This window comes from Neopelma chrysocephalum, unplaced genomic scaffold (assembly GCF_003984885.1).
Source record: "Neopelma chrysocephalum unplaced genomic scaffold, ASM398488v2 Primary Assembly neopelma1_59, whole genome shotgun sequence".
In the NCBI taxonomy this organism is placed as follows: Eukaryota; Metazoa; Chordata; class Aves; order Passeriformes; family Pipridae; genus Neopelma; species Neopelma chrysocephalum.
Window position 1 is genome coordinate 14,145,603 of NW_020897714.1, and position 19,558 is coordinate 14,165,160.

Genomic DNA, 19,558 nt, shown 5'->3' on the forward strand with positions numbered 1-19,558 from the left:
GATTAATAAGGGCAAATCTGTAAAATCTATTTTAGAAGTTAGGAATATTCTGTTGCCTTTAAAGTATTTCCTGGCCACAGGTTGTGAAAGCTTCGTTTTTCATCAGATACTTTTAACTCCACTGATGTGCTAATTCCTATGCTGCATACATTTTTCAACCTTATATTGAATTTTATTCTGCTTTAGAAATAAATGCTGTTCAATTTAGTCAAATAAGTTAAATAAAATATTAATATACATGTCTGCAAATGGCTACATAGTTGCAAGGTTCCGATTAAACAGCAAGGAAAAAGCTGAACCTAAGCACGTGGCTTCTAAAACTTTCAAGTAATCTGATAATTCTTTTCACGTCATTTATCATGGCTTGAAAAAAGTATCAACCTCTAGAGTTACAGTAGGATGATTATGAGAGCATTATAGAATGAGGGCACCATTAGCTTGTTACTTTTTAGGCACAACAACAAACACTCTGGCATTAACTTTGTGAAATCCAGCCCAACTCTCCTTGTGGAAACTACTAAGATTAGTACTCCTGTACTGTTGTGGTTCAGTGGAGACACAGCCAAGACCTCAGTCTTACTGGAAATAACTTTGAAAATGTTTTAATCAATCTTTTTTCAAGTTCTGAAATTTGCAATCTACTTTTGTTGATCCTTTTATCTCCTTTCTAGATGGGCAAAGCTCAGCAATGTATTCAACCTCATGGTGCAAAAAGATACATTCTATACAGCTCAGTGACTTCAGGGATTGGTCCGACAGAGGAGCAAATAGACCAGGAAGAGCAGATTGCAGCATTAACATCATTATCCTCAGAAATGTTTTAAAATCCACTTTTGAGTTAGGGACCCATTTACTACCAATAGAACCCAGGAAGTAATATGAGCAATATTTTTAAGCAACTTTCACAACCAATTAATTTGAGATCTAACCTTATTTGTTTTTATCAGTGTGATTTTGTAAGGTTAGGCCATAGGCAGGTATATCCAAACTTTTAAAGTGAGAATAACTGTTATTCAGTTAATTTTGATTTTCTGTACAGAAACCTATACAATTCTAAGCACTGTACCCAACCATGCCTAAACATCATGCTACTTAGTTCTCCATTTTACTATTATTTGTCAATATATTCTGAACTTCATGACTGTGGAAGTCAACGAAAATGTGATTTTCTGAGTTTTGCATTTTGTGTATTCACACTATTCTGCACTCTGTCTCAAAACAGATAATATGGGTTTATATGAATATAGTATAGGTCTATATCATGACACATCTACTTATTAACATACATGTCTTCTTTGTAACTCAATATCTCTCAGTTATTCTAAAGAAAAATTATTTAATGTGAGAATATTTTAAAAATACTGAAACAAGGCTTTAGAAACAGTGGTAAGTACACTATTTGAATTTTCATAGATTTGAGTAGTATATTCAAACTGTGCATAAATTGTTCATGTCTGTGGTCATAAAGACTTATGTTTTAACCATATTTAACAGTAGAACATAAGGATCAGATATTAGTTTCATAACAAAATAAAAGAAGAAGAGGTAGGGATTCAGTATGCATTACTCCTCTTTCTGAGAATAAGTATTTCTAGAAATTAAAAAAATAAGTACCTTTAGATCTGACAAAATTTTTAGTATATACTTTCCAAGGAAGAATACATCATTTGTATTCGGGGGGGGAGGAAAGAAGTTTGGTTTCTCAGAAATAACAATACAGCAGACCAGACTGCCAAAGTTTTTACTTTTTAAAAGGGAAAAAATATCAGTATTGGAATGGGGTCTGAATCTTCTGTGCTTTTCCACTAAAATATTATATCTGATGTGGGGAAATACCTCGGAAAACTCTCAGCATATTAAGTCAAAATTACGTGTCAATCCTCCAATTAAAAGAGAGTTTGTAGAAGACTCCTTTGTTCAAGCAGTCCTATTGCAGAGTATCTAAATTTGGCATGACCAGGTCTGATGGCCACGAGTAGACTACAACCTAAATTGACAAGAATTAGGCTATACATTTACTGTCTGATGAATATCAATATTTATGATATCGTAGCTCCATTTTCCTAAGTTTCTTTGTTTGCTATCAATCTTCTCTATTCTTCTAGAAGACATATACCAGAAATCATTTATTTAAGTCTGTGAATATAATGACTGAGTTGCTTTGCACCAGTTTTGGAAAAAGAAGCCTAACATTGAAGAGAAAAAGCAAAAAGCATGGACAGAGATAAAAAGTTTATGTTAACAGGCACTTAAAGAGAGAGTGGAAATGTAAAAGGAAAATGTATCAGAGTTAAAGACTACATGGATAAATATGGTCTGATGACATATTTTTATTCTATTTTCTGCTTAGCCTGTGTCTTCCTTTGTAGTAGGCTGTTTCAAACACACCTCTGATTAATTGGTGTATGGAGAGCATATAGCTGAGTATTACATTTATGAAACTACAGGGTAAAATTGCTAATATAATAGGAATATATGAATAACAGAAAATAAAATAAATGCCTGTAGCTTTTTGCATCCAACTCCCATTGCATTTTCTACAAAACATAGCTAAAAGCCCTACAATTATCCTGCAGTTTGCCCAGTTGTCTGTAAGGTTTGGTTTGGGATTCAATGGGTCATTAAAACAGATGCATCTTTATCTCTTGTTTAGGCTTTTACAGTATAAAAGTCAAGAAAACATCAACCCAATTATATGTGATATTTTCTGTAGAATTTATATGATCTTTAGGTAAGTTCAGTGGCATGCAATACATTAGGACTTATCATGTTCTCAGTAAATAGATGCCAAAAATATTTCTTCCTCGTATTTTACAGCTAAATGGCTTCTGTTCTCCACTTTTTATAATCTAGATGATTACATACACTTAAATTACCATTCAAATATTTTGAAATGCAGATAATAGCAATAGAAATATGAAGATTGGTATGAATAATGCATGGATAGAAATATCTGTGTGAAAGCACCAGAAGAAACAGTGCCTCAAAGAACTAAAGGTATAGGCTGTACTGATAACCAAGGACATCGCTGCCAGTGGTAAAATACTAGGGAGTATGTTTCTGTCAGGACGAGAAGGAGTGTGCTCTGATAAAACAACAGCTCAGACAACCTATCAGGAGAAGACCCTATGCTACAGCAACAACATTACAGCACAGTGCATATGATATTCATCTTCCTCTTATTCCAAAAGGATGACCTAAAAATATCTGAGAAAAGAAAGCAAAATCAACAAGTGTCACTGAAGAAAATTTTGTATCAAAAGGATCACATCATAGCAACTGTTGATTAGTTTACTTTTTCTAATCAAAAGGAACTCAACAAATACAATAAGAATGCAATAGTCAGCCTACCACAATGCACATAAATGACCATGGACAGGCACCTTGGCCATGCACACATGCACACCTTGGTGCTTTTGGGTCCTGAGTGTGAGAAAGTTCGTAAGAGAACATGTTTGACTGAAACCAGTTTTGCCTAAAAGAAGAATCAATTTCACCTTCCGTAACATCTCATATTGACTTCATTTACACAAATTCCCCCCAGCTGTTCTACCATTGCAACTTAAAATTCCACCTTCACTTTCCAGTTATTAATAAGATACAAGGAAGAGTAGAATCAAACCCAAATGTGTGGCTCTCTTCCCTAAAGCACAGTCCTATAATTGATGGTAAAGAGTTCAAAGACTTGCATCTTAAAAACTTCAGACTGCATCTGCATTTCCTATTGAGGAGGCTTCAAACAGCACTGGGAGCAGTGACCAGCTGCTGAAGCTGTTTCCTCTATTTGGGTCCCTCTTCTATCAGCTACAGAGTCAGGTTCCCTCTGCCTTTTACTTTTTTTTGGTATCTATGATGCTACAGATATTTCTGTCTTTTTGCACAGCATATCAGCTTCAAAGGAAAGGTGGAAGTTGGGAGGGAAGTAATGTTATCCTTATTTTATAGTCTGGTTATTGTGGTTGGCTACTGCAAAATTATAGAGTTATGTGTTCAAAACTGTAAGCTTAAGATGTCTCCCACTTTATGAGAAGGTGCATGGCTCATTTTATTAAATTCTATTCATGAAATCCACCTTATCAAAGCTCTTAGTTTAATCACTCAGAGATTTAAAAAGGAAAAGATAAATGCTGCAAAACAGGGACTAAATTGCAATAAAAATATATAATTTCAAGTATATAACTTACCACTGTAAAATCTGCCTTATGCCAACATGCCTACACATATCCAATTAAAATTCTGCCTTAATTAAGTACTTATATTTTATCTGTTTTCAGCCCTTGGAGGAGGGAGGATATTAACAGCTTTGGAGGAAGACCACTTTGCCAAAACTACAACCATATGGCAGTAAATAGAAAAGGGCCAATCTAACAAGGCTTCATTTGTTAAGAAAGTTTGATGACTTCTGAGTGAGATTTTAGCTTTTATAGGCAGAACCACACTAGGGATGATGAAGGTTTCATGTCTGAGTAGTGGCAGTAGAACAGATGGAAGAAAGAGAGTAAACCAAGCCATGCAGCTTCAGGCAGTCAAAGGTTTATCCAATTTCAATTATATTACAGCTATAAAGGGCACAACATGAGCACTTATTCCTCTCATTCAACTTTTCTGTCTGTGGCCCCACCTGATTCCATCTTTTCCTAGGCTGCTGAAGTCATTTCTACTTTGTGCTCAAACTCATGTCCCTTGCAAATCTGAAGACTAAGATTTCTTACAATTTTCCCCATACTGCAAAAGAGAAATCACCAATAATAGTAACAGTCGTTACTGTTACTGGTCGTAACAGTAGAAAAGGAAAAATAAACAAAGAAAATAAGTTTTGTATGATGACTGTCTATAACTTTCATCCTGATATGAAAGATTTGAGAAACTACACTACAAAATGTGCAAAAGGTACAGTGTACTGTACAAAAGGTACAGTGCTCTGGCATTAAATATGTACTACATGAAGTAGAAACATAAATATATAGTGGGCACATCAAGAAGCAATCAGATCTTGTTTGCGGAAGAACTTGACATAAAGTGGAGTTGTAGGGTTTATTCTGAATATAGCACTGCAGTTTTGCTTTCAAGTGAGATGTGGCTCATGTGCAGTCAACTCAGGCAGAGCTGTCAGTGTTCCAGAGTCCTTCTGGTTTCAAAGTAGCACTACAAGAGCCAACTCATGGGTCTCTCTGAAGTTGCAGACATGAGAATACATACTGATAAAGTAAATATTCTGAAAGATTTGCCAGCTTCCTTAAAATTGATTTTTCATTAATATAGAATAGAATAGAATCAACCGGGTTGGAAAAGACCTCCTAGATCATCAGGCCCAACCCTTGATTCAACACCGCCACGGTTACTAGATCATGGCACTAAGTCTGGCCACATCCAGTCTCATCTTAAAAACCTCCAGGGACTGTGAATCCACTACCTCCCTGGGCAGCCCATTCCAATGTCTGATTACTCTCTCCGTAAAAAATTTCTTCCTAATATCTAACCTAAACCTCCCCTGGCAGAGCTTAAGACTGTGCCCCCTTGTCCTATTGCTGGTTGCCTGGGAGAAGAGACTGACCCCCACCTGGCTCCAACCTCCTTTCAGGGAGTTGTAGAGAGTGATGAGGTCTCCCCTGAGCCTCCTCTTCCCCAGGCTAAACAACCCCAGTTCCCTCAGCCTCTCCTCACAGGACTTGCGCTCGAGTCCCTTCACCAGCCTCATTGCTCTTCTTGACGTGATTCTGTTGCATACATCTCTTCCAGCAACAAGGAGCATTAATCTTTGCAAGTCACTCACTCAGGTAGTGTCAGTGAACAAAGTCTGGAGCCTTGATATTGATATTAGACATAGATGCTGCATGTGATGCTAGGATTACCTCCAAGCAGAGGAAAAGGCACTGTTCTCACAAAGGGCAACAAAAAAACTTCAGTAAAATACAAACTTGCTAAATGCAAAAAGAATTTTGCTTACATCAGCTGTAAGAAAAAGGCTTATCCATATATTACATTTTAAACTAAAACTGTAGATCAAGAAACTGAAGATAATTCCGTAAACTCTACCCTGGTGCCTCTAGGTGGAACGATGAGGGCACTTGAGGATAGGTACGTGCTCAGCTGACCAAAAAAGTCCTGACTACAGTGCACTTGTATACACACAGCAACTGGTTAATGCATTTATGGATAGTAACCAAAAAAGACTTCATGCTTAGTAAAATTATAAAATTGTAAATCACCCTCCATATGCTGGAACATATTTGACAGAAGTGGCTCTCTCAAAAGCCCAGCACAGTCCTAAAATGATTGCAGATTATTTTGATGTGGAATGACCTTCAACAATTATTTCCTTAGTCATTATTTTAATTGCTCTGATTTGAAACAATTCTAGCTTTAATCATGATGATGATATGATATCCATAACCCATGTTAAATTTTTTTTCTGAAGTAGAATATTTTTTGATTATTCCCTTTCAAGTGATTTGCAAATATAAGTAAACTCTGAATAACAAACCTCTGAACAGCTACCAAGCTCCAACTAACACAGAAATACTGCTACGCATGTCTTGAAACACTTTTTATTATAGAGAAAAAATTGTAGGCAAAGAAAAATCAAACTGTAGTATTTCTTCTTTTTACTTTACCTTGTAGACACATTCCTTCTAAATCATGTTATTACAGTAGTCACAGAATCATTACAAAATAGACGCAAAGGGATTTAAAACAGTGAACATTTCCATTCAGACTCAGGCCAAGGGCAGTTATCCCCCAACCATTATTCTTTTCATTCTAGCAAATACTCAAAAGTCTTCAACATGTTGCTGAATGTAACCAAGGTTATAATCTCCTTAATAATCTATTTGGATGCTTCAATATATCACTTTCATAATTCTGTCCTGGGGATACGAGGGGAAGCTTCATTTTAGCTAGTTTTAGACAGCTGAGAAAGTCCTCTAAGGCACTTCCAGTACCATTTGCCATGCTTCAGGCATTTAGATATGATAAACAATAACAAAAAAGTGCCTGCTTATCTAACTCAGTGGCTCAGATGTACTCAATGCAGCCCTACACTCCTGAAGTCTGAATTCAGCCATTACGAGTAAGATTCATCTATCTGACCGACCATCATTGCCATCAAGCTCATGCTTCCAAATTAATTTACAAAAAAACCATGAGACAATGTCAAAACCTTAACTAAAGTCCAAATACTGGACATCTACTGTTCTTTTCTTACCTACAAAATCTGATAGCCACTCCTAGAATGGAATTAGATTGCTTTAATATGTTTGCACTTGGCAAATCCATATTGCCGCTTACATATTTCTTTTCTGTTTTCTAGCTACTTTAAGCAGTTTATATGTTCATTGACTTTTCTGTGAATTGAAAATAATTCCCCACATTCTCCTTCCTTTCCTCTTTTACAGATAAGTTCAATGTCATTCATGTTTAGTCTTTTGGTACCTGATATCATCCTCCAAGAATTCTCACAGAAACCCAATAACAGAACTAAGTTTTTCAGACAGCTATGTAACACAAATTGAAGTCATTAAATCAGTTGTAAGATCCCTAACCTATATAATCTATTCCTTCCTTATCTACAGTTGAGGTTCTACCTCTAGGATTAACTGCATGTCATATGTTCACTGAAGACCTCTTCAACAAACATGTGTAATAAAAAAACCCACTGTATGTTTTTGCCTTCGCTGCACCTACTCCAAGCAGGTTTTCCTTTCATGCAGTACCTCTCTTAGGTGCTGAAGATTTCTTTGTTCCTCTGTCTATTAATGTACTGATATAATTATGTTATTTTAAATCTTAAATTTCTCTTGCTAGTTGCATCTCACTGAGTGCTTTGGCACTTCTGACTTGTCTCTACATGCATGTTATTCCACCATGCCTAGTAAAGAGAGAAATTTTCCTCATTATGCCTAAGGTGAAAGAAGAGATGAAAATTTAACTAAGCTAATCTTTACACTTTCTTTTCTTCCCATTGGTGAAGCTTACACTATGGTCTTTAGTAGAGTTCTGGTGAAAAGCCCACAGACTTCTCTTTAACTTGCACCCTAGAGATTTTTTTTAAATAAATTCTCTGAATTTTATTGACATCTACCTTTTTGAGCCTTTTTTTTCTAGGCCGTAATGTAATTTCTTTCCCAATAAATAGCTGTGGCAAAATTTGACTCTTGTGAAGAAACAAATCAACCATAATTTAAGTGCCAGGTGGCATAGGTGTTTCCACATTAGTGTCAGCAGAACATCACTAGCCAGCAGCATCTTTCATTTCCTCTATTACCAAGAGGTTCTGAATTCCTTGGGCTAGTGTTTGGGGGTTTTTGTCTGTTATTGTTGAGATTGGTTCTTATGTGTTTCCTGGTCAGCACTTTTTCTTTTGACTTCAGTGTTAAGTTATTCAGATGTTGAATGCTACATGCCCTCAGAGGACATCAACAGCCAGCTTTCTCTCTGTAGTTTTAAGTTTATTCCTCCAGTACCTGTACTGCTACCAACTGAAAGGTCTGCTTTAATTTTTTTTGTTTCTGAATGCATGCTGTGAAGTCCTCATCACCATACTCAGTCAGTTTTGAATCTCTCCTTTCACTGCTCCTCTAATTGCTTCTTAAGAGATTTCCCTGGAAAACTAAGGGCAGTCTTTCCACATGTCACCAGTAGGAAAACATAGGCCAAAGATCTGGTAAATCCATTCAAGAATTTCATCACAAGATGTCATCATTGTCTAATTCTAAATATAGCTACTGAATCATGCGTATATGAAACATTTCCTCTCAAATATTTTTTACTGAGAATGAGATATTATGTACAAGAAGCTCTTCATGATTGTTTGAATTTTATATACTTTTTATATACTTTTATACACTTTTTACTAGCAGTTAAAAAACTAAAGTATAATATGAATTACAGGATCAAGCAAATACTAAAATGAAGCATTCCATATGAAGCTACATTTGCTCTTCAGTATTATCAGAAATTCTGCTATTTGCTCAAAAGTTATTAGACAAGTGAAGTTTTCTGAACAGTGTTAATAATCTAGATGTTTTCAGTTCAACACTAGAAGTCTCTTTGATTTATACACTCTGAACATTAAAAACATTAAGCTTTAGTGTATAATCTTTTTATACATGTATTCAAGTAAAACTAACAAAACTCATATTTATATATAAACTGATGAATTATTTCAAAATTATATTACGTGATAACATACTACTTAGTTTTTTATTCCTAAGCATAGGCAGGATCTTTACCTTTGGCTATGTTATGCTTAATACAGAGCCACGAAGGAGAAGAGAGAAGACGAACGAGAATTTCAGTGGTGAAAGTCAGGTCCGGAGTACTGCAACACTTGGGCAGATAAAAGCTTAAGTAAAACACAGAGGAATGCTAGCATCTGTAAGTAATTGGACAGGGGCTAAGGGAACATTGAGGTAACTGAGACACTTCTTGCTAATAAACTATAGGAGCTAACAGAAGAAGCATAGACACTAATAAAAGCTGCAGAACATTTCAAAGCAACTCCCTAATTTGGGCCAAAGACCTAACAAAAAATCACTTAGATTGTGTTATCAGTAAGAAAAACCTGTATATTGCCTTGTGGTAGTTAGTAAGAGGTAATTAACACAAGCTAAAATCTACAGTCAAGTAAAAATCTATTCTTGAATATATAAATATCAATGTAATAAGGGTCTACTTGATTGGTTACTCCAGCCTCCAAACAGTGAGAAATAAAAATTCCTTACTTCCTCCTAGATAATTGATTACTTGATTATTACTTAGGTAATAAAAATAAGAATATACTTGAAGTATAAAATGTTTGATGTAATGCATGTTATGCATTTGATATGATAATAGTTCCCTTTGCTTTTCTGCCTAAACTGTGTTTGACTGAACCTGGAAACGGACAAAAGGAATGAAAGTGGAAGACATACACGTGAAGCTGCATATAATCAGGTCTACAGCAGAAAGACAGGTGTTTATTGCAATCTGCATGTAAGCAAAACTGATGAAATTTAAAGAAATTGATTTCTTAATTAAGACCAAAGTCAAATTATCATCCTAAACTAGCTAAAGGCCATTAAGGAGTTGACAGAAAAGAAAAAACGCTGGTCTTCAAAAAGCTTCACACCGAATAGAAAGTAAGCTGGGACTCAGTGTCCACTCTAGGAAAAGAAGTAGTGAAGCAAAGAATAGATCCGCCAGCTGAAAGAGCTGAAACACTAAATGCCATGTTTGAATGCCAAGAAAAATAATGCATGCAGTAGAAGCCACAAAATGGCTGAAGATAAGAGCTGTGAGATATATTTTGATCTTTAAAAAGTAGAAAAAGAAAAGCAGTGGTCAGAGGAATGGACAGAGTGGTATTTACACATCACTAAGTTATGCAACTTTGCATACACATACTATTGCTTTTGCCTCCTTTTCATACCTCTTACTTGCTGTGCAACTTCTTAATGGATGCCTGATTTTACCTTTGGTGCCTGTGTAATACTGTGGTAAGCTGACCTTGGTTGAACACCAGGTACCCACCAAGCTGCTCTATCACTGCCCTCTTCAGCAGGACAGGGCAGGGGAGGAAATGAGATGGAAAAACCCCTCCTTTTGGGTCAAGATAAAGGCAGTTTAATTAAGCAAAAGCAAAGGCCTATGTGAAACCAAAGGGAAACTATTTATGGTCTACATCTCATCTGCAGGTGATATCCAGCTCCTCCTTCTTTTTCCTAGCTTTTATTGCTGAGCAGACATTGTATGGTATGGAATATCCCTCTGCAGCTTGGGTCACCTGACCTGGCTATGTCCCCTCCCAAGATCTTACCCACCCCCATTCTACTGAGGGGGGAATGTTGGAGAGGCAGCCTTGGTGCTGTGCAACCACTGCTCAGCAGTAGCCAAACACTGGGGTGTTTTAAAGGTGAACACCTTTCTAGCTACCAAAGCAAAGCACAGCACTGTGAGTGCTGCTGTGCAAAAACAAACTCCATCTCAAACTGACCCAATACAACTACCATGATAAAATATAATAAGCAGCAAATCCTGAATTACTTATAATATATTCAGAAATTATTAACTATCTCCTAACCCAGAGTTTGTCTTTGAATAATTCTACTTTCAAAACCTGCAAGTTTCAGAAACAAAGAACAGACTGCCAGTACACGTCTAGCACTTTTCATGATACTGCCCTTTATTATTTTTAGGAAAAAGACAATCTGAATCTGCTTGTTTTATCTGCAATTATATTTGTACACAAATCAGTTTTCTCTTTTACCTAGAGTCCCTTTTCACTGTACAAGTGAAAATAGCTGTGTCAATTCTATTTAATTGATGAGACAGTTTCATCCTATATACATATGAAGTTCCATGAAATGGACAGTTGTTAAAATATATTCTTTTTCAAATTTTAAGCAATAAGGTACATAACCTCCTGCCCAATACATAAACCCAATGCAATTTTTAGCAGGGATGTACCAGTACAGGTGAATTAACATTGCTTTGCCCCACAACTAAATTATTCAGACATTCAAGTAAGTTTTCTTTCCATGAGTTAGGGAGAAGATGTAGTAAAATTATTCCAAAATTCTTATCAGCACAGTTGCACAGGTTTATGCTGACAGACCAACAGGTTAGGCATGACTTAGAGTTCTTAGAATCCACCATGGTAGGGAAGGTTTTTCTCATCACTGCTAACACCAGTCCCTGGCTGTCAGCAACATTTTCAGCCCTGTGCCAAATATTTCTTCGAAGCAGCATTAGATAATAAAATGTTTTAAAAAGTGTCAGCAGTTATTGGATTATATATACTCAGAGTCCCATCATTCCAAACAAAACCTCAGCTGAAAAAGATTGTAAAATATCCCCCTAGAAGAAAGGCTTCAGTACGAAGACATTAATGGAGTATTTTTTCTGGTAAGATTTCAAAACAACATTAATAACTCCATTATGCTATTTAAAGCAACAGCTCCAGGATACTGGGCCTAATGCATCTCTAACATTAAACAACATTGATTCTGTTCATGGTTATTCAAAATACCTACAAACGATTTCACCACAATGGATTACTTAGCAATGTCTTATCCACAGTTTCCCTATAGACAATTAAATCAAAATTAAACAATAGTTGGTTGTTTTTCCTTACTTGTAGTGTGATCACTCATCTCCCCCAGTCCAGTATTAATTCCAGCATCTATTGAACTCATGATTTTATCAATCTACAAAAGAGAGAACAGTGAAAACAACTGATGGATCCCATCTTCATTATTTTATTTTAGTTTTCATGCATCAATTTATGGCATTGTTACTCTCATTCAGAAAACAATAATCAAAATAGCAAAAATCAAAGGTGAAAATTAATTTCTCCACTTTGATTTTTATTTTGCAATATTTTAATGCTAGCAAAAGCTAAAGCTTAGGACTAGTATTTCTTTTTCTACAGTAGAGTTCCTTTCATAATGATGCCATCCAGGTATCATCACTAGTGGTCTATTTAAGCAGTAATATTAATGAATAAAAATATTTTTGGTGTGTTCTTAAGTATTAAAGCAATTGTTCAAGTAAGATGTCCAGAGAATTTCCTAGCTCCCTTTTTTTCATCTGCCCGAAGGCTACTGAGTAGGTATGAAACATTGCTGTCCCCCCACATACTGCAGAATGATATTCTCTGTGAAACTGTACTGCATTGATCCCAAAACTTATTTACATGTTTCTAAAGCACATTGAACTTACTATGTCTAAACCATTTTACCTATTTTATTTTCTGTAAGAACAGGACAGAACAAAAAGTGAATCAAAAGGCTGGTGTGGACAAAGAAGGCAGACACAGAGAAGCATATTTTACTAAGCTTAATATTAGGACTAGTAGAAAAAGTATATATTAGTCACTGGTGACAGGAGAAAATCTGGCACTTATGACAGAATCTGCAGATTGGGAATCCATACCTTTTTTTAATATATATGAACTGCATTTTTTTACTCTTAAGAACAATCAAACCTTGATGACCCTCTAGAAAGGCAAACTCGGAACTGATTCCAATATTTTAGAGGACAGGATTTTATAATAATGTAAAAAAGTTATAAAGAATGAAACCTGATCCTTAGTGTATTTCCGCTGAGAAACTGTCTCCTTTAAAACAGAAACTACATTTAGATGCCCTATCAAATTAGACATCTAGATGAGCTGAAAACCTAGACATCTAGATGAGCTGAAAACCTTTTTCTAGAAAAATAACCAATCACATAATCAACCTCTGTGTTCTTTCTGAATAAAAAAGCACTCTGGAGATAGATATTTTTCCCCTTTGTAGTTGTTTTAAAGAGAAATGCTCACTTCTCTGTAGGGGCACAAAAGACATTTCACCCTCTTAATTCACCCCAATGAGATGGGAACTTTGTGTTTATGAAGAACCTTTTACATTCTTGAAATTCAGCACAGGAGAAAAAAAGCTAAACATAAGGTGCCTAAGAATTATTTTAAATTGAGTTCTAAACCTAAAATAAAGTCTCTCATATGAGCAAGCATGTGCATTACAAAATCACTGTTCATAGTCCTGAATTTATTGCAGCTATAAGTGTATTCCCACTTCACACAAGTCAGGTATGTGCCAAGCATTTTGTACACAGGCTACATACCAATTAGAGGATATGATACACAGGGAGGGTTTGTAGAATGTAGCTCTCTATTCCCGCCATTTTTTCCTCTCTCTTGCTGGCAGATACTGCCATGGTGGGAAATAATTAGCAAATATGTAAATAATGGGCATAGTTACAAAGGATTTTACCAATTTTATTAGTGTCAGTGGTGAGGGCTTTAGTAGACAATAATTTCAATGCTATAACAAATTACAGAATTACTTCTGGTTAACTTCATTCACTACGGAAACAATAGACTTTATTGAGTGGGCAGCATTGGAATAGAAATGCTTTGCATTTTGTGCCAGCTGTTGAACTACCCTGTATTACACTGTGACATTCCCTCTGAAGATTTGCAGTGTGAAAGATTCACTTTTTATTTCATCTCTGAAACTGAAAACAATAACAGCATCTTGACAGGACCATTTGCTAGTACTTAAAAAATGAACAAAACTTACTTCTTCCCATTCTGATGTGAAAGAAGGTGTTCTCTCTGAATTCCCTTTGGAGCACTGTTGATTTGGTGTGGGTTCACTCCAATTGCTTCTTGCTTTTTTGTCATTTGATGGACGGGTGATAAGATTAGAATCAGATTTAGAAACATTTTTGCACAAATGCATTTCAAGCAAAGTCTTCGGTAAGGATCGTATTCTCCCAAGCGTGCATGCTCGCTCCACAAATCCCCCAGTGGTAATAACCCATTGTTCACTTATCCTTGGTGCACCAACCAGTGTATGATTTTCTACTGGTTTATTTTTAGTATGAAATATGGTTCTGTTTACAATTGGTGGTTTTTTTTTCTTAACAGGAGGATCAGAGTTGCTTTCTTTTCGTAGCTGTATCTGCTGCACTGTGCTCTTGCTCAAAATGCTTTTCTCTAGCGGACCACTGCACAGGTTTACTTTGCTGTACAGCTGGAGTGGATTTTCAGGTGGGTCACATGCAGGTGATGATCCATGAAGTAAACCTGCAAACTGCTCAGCGGGGTGTCCTTCTGGAAACTCACTTTCAGTGGATGTTTCACCCTGGCAAAGTTGCTCTGAAATGAGAGAGTACATTGTAAAGAAGAACAGGATGATAAAATACTGCAAACCACAAAACCTTTACTTTCCTCAACATTACTTTTGTATGCTGCTTGATTCTTAAGTAAAGAAACAAAAGACAAATATGCAATGAACTGATTTATTAGTTTCTTTAAAAAAAAAAATCTCTCCTTAAACTTGACTATTTTACCCTGACTGGTTGAAGAACAACAAAAAATGCTCAGTGCTACACACAAATTCCATCAAAAACCAAGTTTATAAAATAGGCCATTGCTATTCCATCATCATAATGGTGTCTCTTTTAATTTGTTATTGAGTTGAAATGTGTAAAAATTATATATAGTTATTATATAAAGTTTCATATAATGAATTAGGTAGTTATTTTGTAGGTGGTAAAATACATGAAGAACCAGTATTGCCAGAAGCATTTTTAGTAATTTTTCATTTTATATTCATCATAATAATAGGGAATTTACACTATGATGCCTTTTTACTGACAGTCGCTAAAGAATAGATCTGAGTGCTGTTTTTATTTCTAGGAACTTCTGAGAATAGTAATAGCAACCATTGGGAAAAAAGAATATAAAAACTAGTCTTTTGAAACAAGTTTTATATGTAATTTAGAAGATATAGACACAAAAAGGAACTACAGAAAAATGCACTTGTTGGCACACTTCAGAGTCAATTATTAAAAGTTTATAACTTTTTTATGCCTGTTGCTGTAAGGAGTAGGAGGTTAAAAAAAAAGAGACTTTTTCTACCTGTGCTGCCTCATAGAAAATGTTGGTGTGGTTAACATCACTTTATCCACATAGCATTAAGTTAGTATATTTTACTCAGAATAACTGTGTCCCTGCTAATGGTCACATCTCTATAACTACTTCATTAAAGATAAATACATTCATCTCATTCTTGCTAGAAGTTTTATGTTCATATATAGACTCCAAGTGTAGGACTATATGCACAGCAGTAGCTACCAGAAGAAACAAAACATAGATCATCTCATAATTTGCAAAGAAATTGAGCAGTTTTCTCCTATTACCTAAAATAAAACCCACAACTAAATCTCAAAATATGACTTCTAAAAGAAAGCAGTGTTCTATTTTCTTCAGTGTTTTGTTTTTCTTCAGTGTCTTATTTCTTCAAAACATCATCACCTCTTTTACCAGTCAGCAGCGTAAAAAAATAAAATTAAATGTTTTTCTTATTTGTTAAAATATCATGATAAAATTCTAATCAAGCTTAAGAGTGCAACCTAAGAAAATATACTTTTCTTCTTTGGGAAACAACTGACTAGAATACACATTTCAGACATCTTGCAACTAAAAAGATGTGAGCTGTTATGGAGAAAGGTTAAATGTAGAGCTTAAGGGATCAATAAACAAAGAAAAAGTTGGTTTGGTGGAAAAAAGCAGGAGAAAAGGAGGACAAGGGGCATTCTCACTTTCTTTGATTTCTGAAAGTTGCTCGATTATATGTATGTCTGCAATTTTGAAGGTGAATTTAAAATGAGAAATAAATGATGCAAATAATTATTGGCTTTGGTGGTTTTCCTTTTAATGAAAAACCCAGTAGATAAGATTCTACTCCAGATTAAGACATCTCATTTTACATATCCACATGGGTAAGAAGTATGTAAACTTCCACCACAGTCAGAGATCAGACAGATAAAATCAATGGATCTTATCACTCCTTGCACTCTCAACTGTGTTAACTAGACTGCCAATGACTAATACGGGAGACAGCATCCATTTTGTGTTCAGATGCCTACATTTAGATATCTCAATCATGAGCTGAATCCCATTCTGGTGTTCCAAAGATGTGTCTTATAGCTGTGTATTGAACTCATTTAGGAGATAAATATTTTTGTCAGGGTAAAGTAAATCAGGAAAAATAAATCAGAAGAAAGAAAAGCTTACAGACCTAGACTGCAAGAATTTCACTAATATCTACATTAACTTCACTAATATCTTTGCTACATCTGTATTACTAAATAATAATGGCCAACAGCTATTAGGATCTAAAGGAATTACTAGACTCATGCCCTTTAGCTTAAACTCTTCTCCTTCTCAAGACAGAGCTGGCCCACCCAAACAATTACTGGGAATGGTCTCTGGCCTCAGCTAAAACTTGCACTTTCTTTGGATACTCTCTAGGTGGGTATTCAGTATTGGCCAAACCTTGCAAAAACCCAAACAACAATTTAACAGTACAGACTGCCAAGAACCAATGTCATCTCATGCCCTGATTTTGTTTAATTTACTACTGTAAACAAAATAAGTTCTTACTGAGAACTCCCATTCCTCTGTGGTCAGTAAGTATATGTAGTGACCACTAGAAAGTGTGTGTGTGTATGTCTTACTTTCTAGCAGTGATGCAGTGACAGCATATCAAAACATTACTTCTGATTGTTTTGTTAGTCAAAGTGGCAGCAGTTTACAATGTATTCAAAGACTCCAACTATATTGTATGAGCCTTTTTCAGGTTGTTCTTTCACTACAGTTATGGCATTGTACATAATCTAATGTAGGTACAGCTTTCATCTTTAAAATATCCAGACAAATACTGAAGTCAGGAAAGATTAAAACAAAGGTTGCCTGTGCAACCATTAATCTTCTCATGTGTTAGCAAGCACTGTATTTCACTTTTTATATGATCACTGCTAGCTTTCAACCCTGCCTGTTTCACTTAGTGTTCAGAATGAAGTCTGCTTAGTGAAGAAGCAGCTTCTCAACATTTTCGCAGTATCACAGAACTGTTTAGGTTGGAAAAGACTTTTAAGATCATCAAGTCCAACTGTTACCCTACCATTGCTAAGTCCACCACTAAACCAAGTCACAGAACCACAGAATCAACTGGGTTGGAAAAGACCTCCGAGATCAAGTCCAACCCTTGATTCAACACTGCCGTGGTTACTAGACCGTGGCACTAAGTGCCACATCCAGTCTCATCTTAAAAACCTCCAGGGACTGTGAATCCACTACCTCCCTGGGCAGCCCATTCCAGTGTCTGATTACTCTCTCCGTAAAAAATTTCTTCCTAATATCTAACCTAAACCTCCCCTGGCAGAGCTTAAGACCGTGCCCTCTTGTGCTACTGCTGGTTGCCTGGGAGAAGAGACCGACCCCCACCTGACTCCAACCTCCTTTCAGGGAGTTGTAGAGAGTGATGAGGCCTCCCCTGAGCCTCTTCTTCTGCAGGCTAAACAACCCCAGTTCCCTCAGCCTCTGCTCACAGGACTTGTGCTCCAGTCCCTTCACCAGCCTTGTTGCTCTTCTCTGGACCTGCTCCAGCACCTCAATGTCCTTCCTGAACTGAGGGGCCCAGAACTGGACACCAAGTCCCTAAGTGTCGCATTTCACATCTTTTAAATACCCCCAGGGATTTATATTCTTCTGTTAAAGAGGAGTGGTCCTAATACCTACTTACTGCACAGCCTATAAATTCTTCCCTGTATATCAAGCTATTCAATAGCTCCTCAATTTTTTTATGATGTCGATTATCTCAAGGGTTCACAAATATGAACTCATGTATCTTTTTAGGGTGAGGCTATAATATGATAATATACTAATTTGATAAATGGGAGATAAGACACAAGGATATAATGCTGAAAACGTACAAAAGTTTGGGCATCCAATTTGAAAATGCATTTGAAAAAGCACAGTTGCAACTGACTTCAGTAGCTCAAACAAATCAGAACCCTAGTGTGCCAAATTCAGCACTCAAAAAACCAAGGAACACTGTTAATGACTACTTGGATAAACTTTGGTCTGTCTTGATCAGTGTAACGAAAGCTCTGGCAGAGTATTCTCTCTGTGGTGTTCAGCTGACTCAGCTGTCAATTCTTCTCTTTGGTAACTTTTGCTTTCAATAAGAGCTTTCTTAATTATGAGACAAAGTACGTGAAGATCTCCTAGCTATGCCTTCTTCACCCCATGATTTTGAGCAATGCAAACAACAAAGACTGGGATTGTCAGGAAAAAAACATCATGTGGTCATGATAAAGGTTAAGAAGCAAGCAGCATTGCATGCTGCACTGCAGCCCTAGAACAGGTTATCCAGAGTGGTGGCATCTCCACCTCTGGAGGGTTTCAAGACCTGTCTAGGAAAGCCATGTCTGATCTCATGACGACAGTCCTGCTCAAAACAGGAGGACAGACTAGATGACCTCTGGATGTCCCTTCCAACCAACACTTTCATGATGCAATTACAATTCTAAATCTTTTGAATTACCAACTGTTAAATCTAGTGCTCTTTAAATACAGACTTTTATTATTATTTTAGCTTCCTGATGCAGTTAATGCTTAATATATTTATGTTCAGGAAATAAGGAAAGCACAAAGATGGACAATATCACAGCTCTAAATAGTATGGTAGCCTACCACTCACTATAATGTTCTAAAGAAATCACAGAAGAAAAAAATAAACCACTCAATAGATAATCATAAAATAATTACCTAGAGTATGCTTTTCTTTCTTATTCCAAGTCAGCATTTGTTGACCTAAGACCTGAAGGATGAGATATTTAATAACCTCTTCAAACTGCACTGTTATCTAAAACTACAACTATGTGTCTTCATTGCTCATGTGAATATCAAAGATTTCAGTCTCAAGAACTAAGGTCCACTGGTAAAATGTTTTTGCAGGTGCCAGAGTCCACCAGTGCTGGTCACTTTTCAAACATCACCTCCTAAGGACACAGGAGCAGGCAATCCACAAAAAGTCAAGCAGGTGAGGCAGCAAGCCAGCTTGGCTGAGCAGGGATCTTCTCTTGAACATAAGGAAGAAAAGGAAGGTGTATGCCCAGTGGAAGCAAGGTCAAGTGACATAGGAGGAATTCATAGATGCTGCCTCCTGCTGTAGGAGGAAATGATCAACTCCCAATCAACCCTGAACTTGTGCAGGATCTGCCA

At 36.3% G+C, this 19,558-nt stretch overlaps 1 protein-coding gene across 7 annotated transcripts in view; it reads right to left on the reverse strand.

The window, feature by feature from the left end:
• ANKS1B (ankyrin repeat and sterile alpha motif domain containing 1B) overlaps positions 1-19,558 on the reverse strand; it is a 423,694-nt gene that overhangs the window by 207,353 nt on the left and 196,783 nt on the right. For all 7 annotated transcript variants that reach the window (XM_027679966.1, XM_027679964.1, XM_027679965.1 and 4 more), the window contains 2 exons: positions 14,061-14,641; positions 12,113-12,185 (listed from right to left, as the gene is read on the reverse strand). In XM_027679966.1, coding sequence (XP_027535767.1) covers positions 12,113-12,185; positions 14,061-14,641 — 654 coding nt within the window. The remainder of the gene's footprint in view (positions 1-12,112; positions 12,186-14,060; positions 14,642-19,558) is intronic.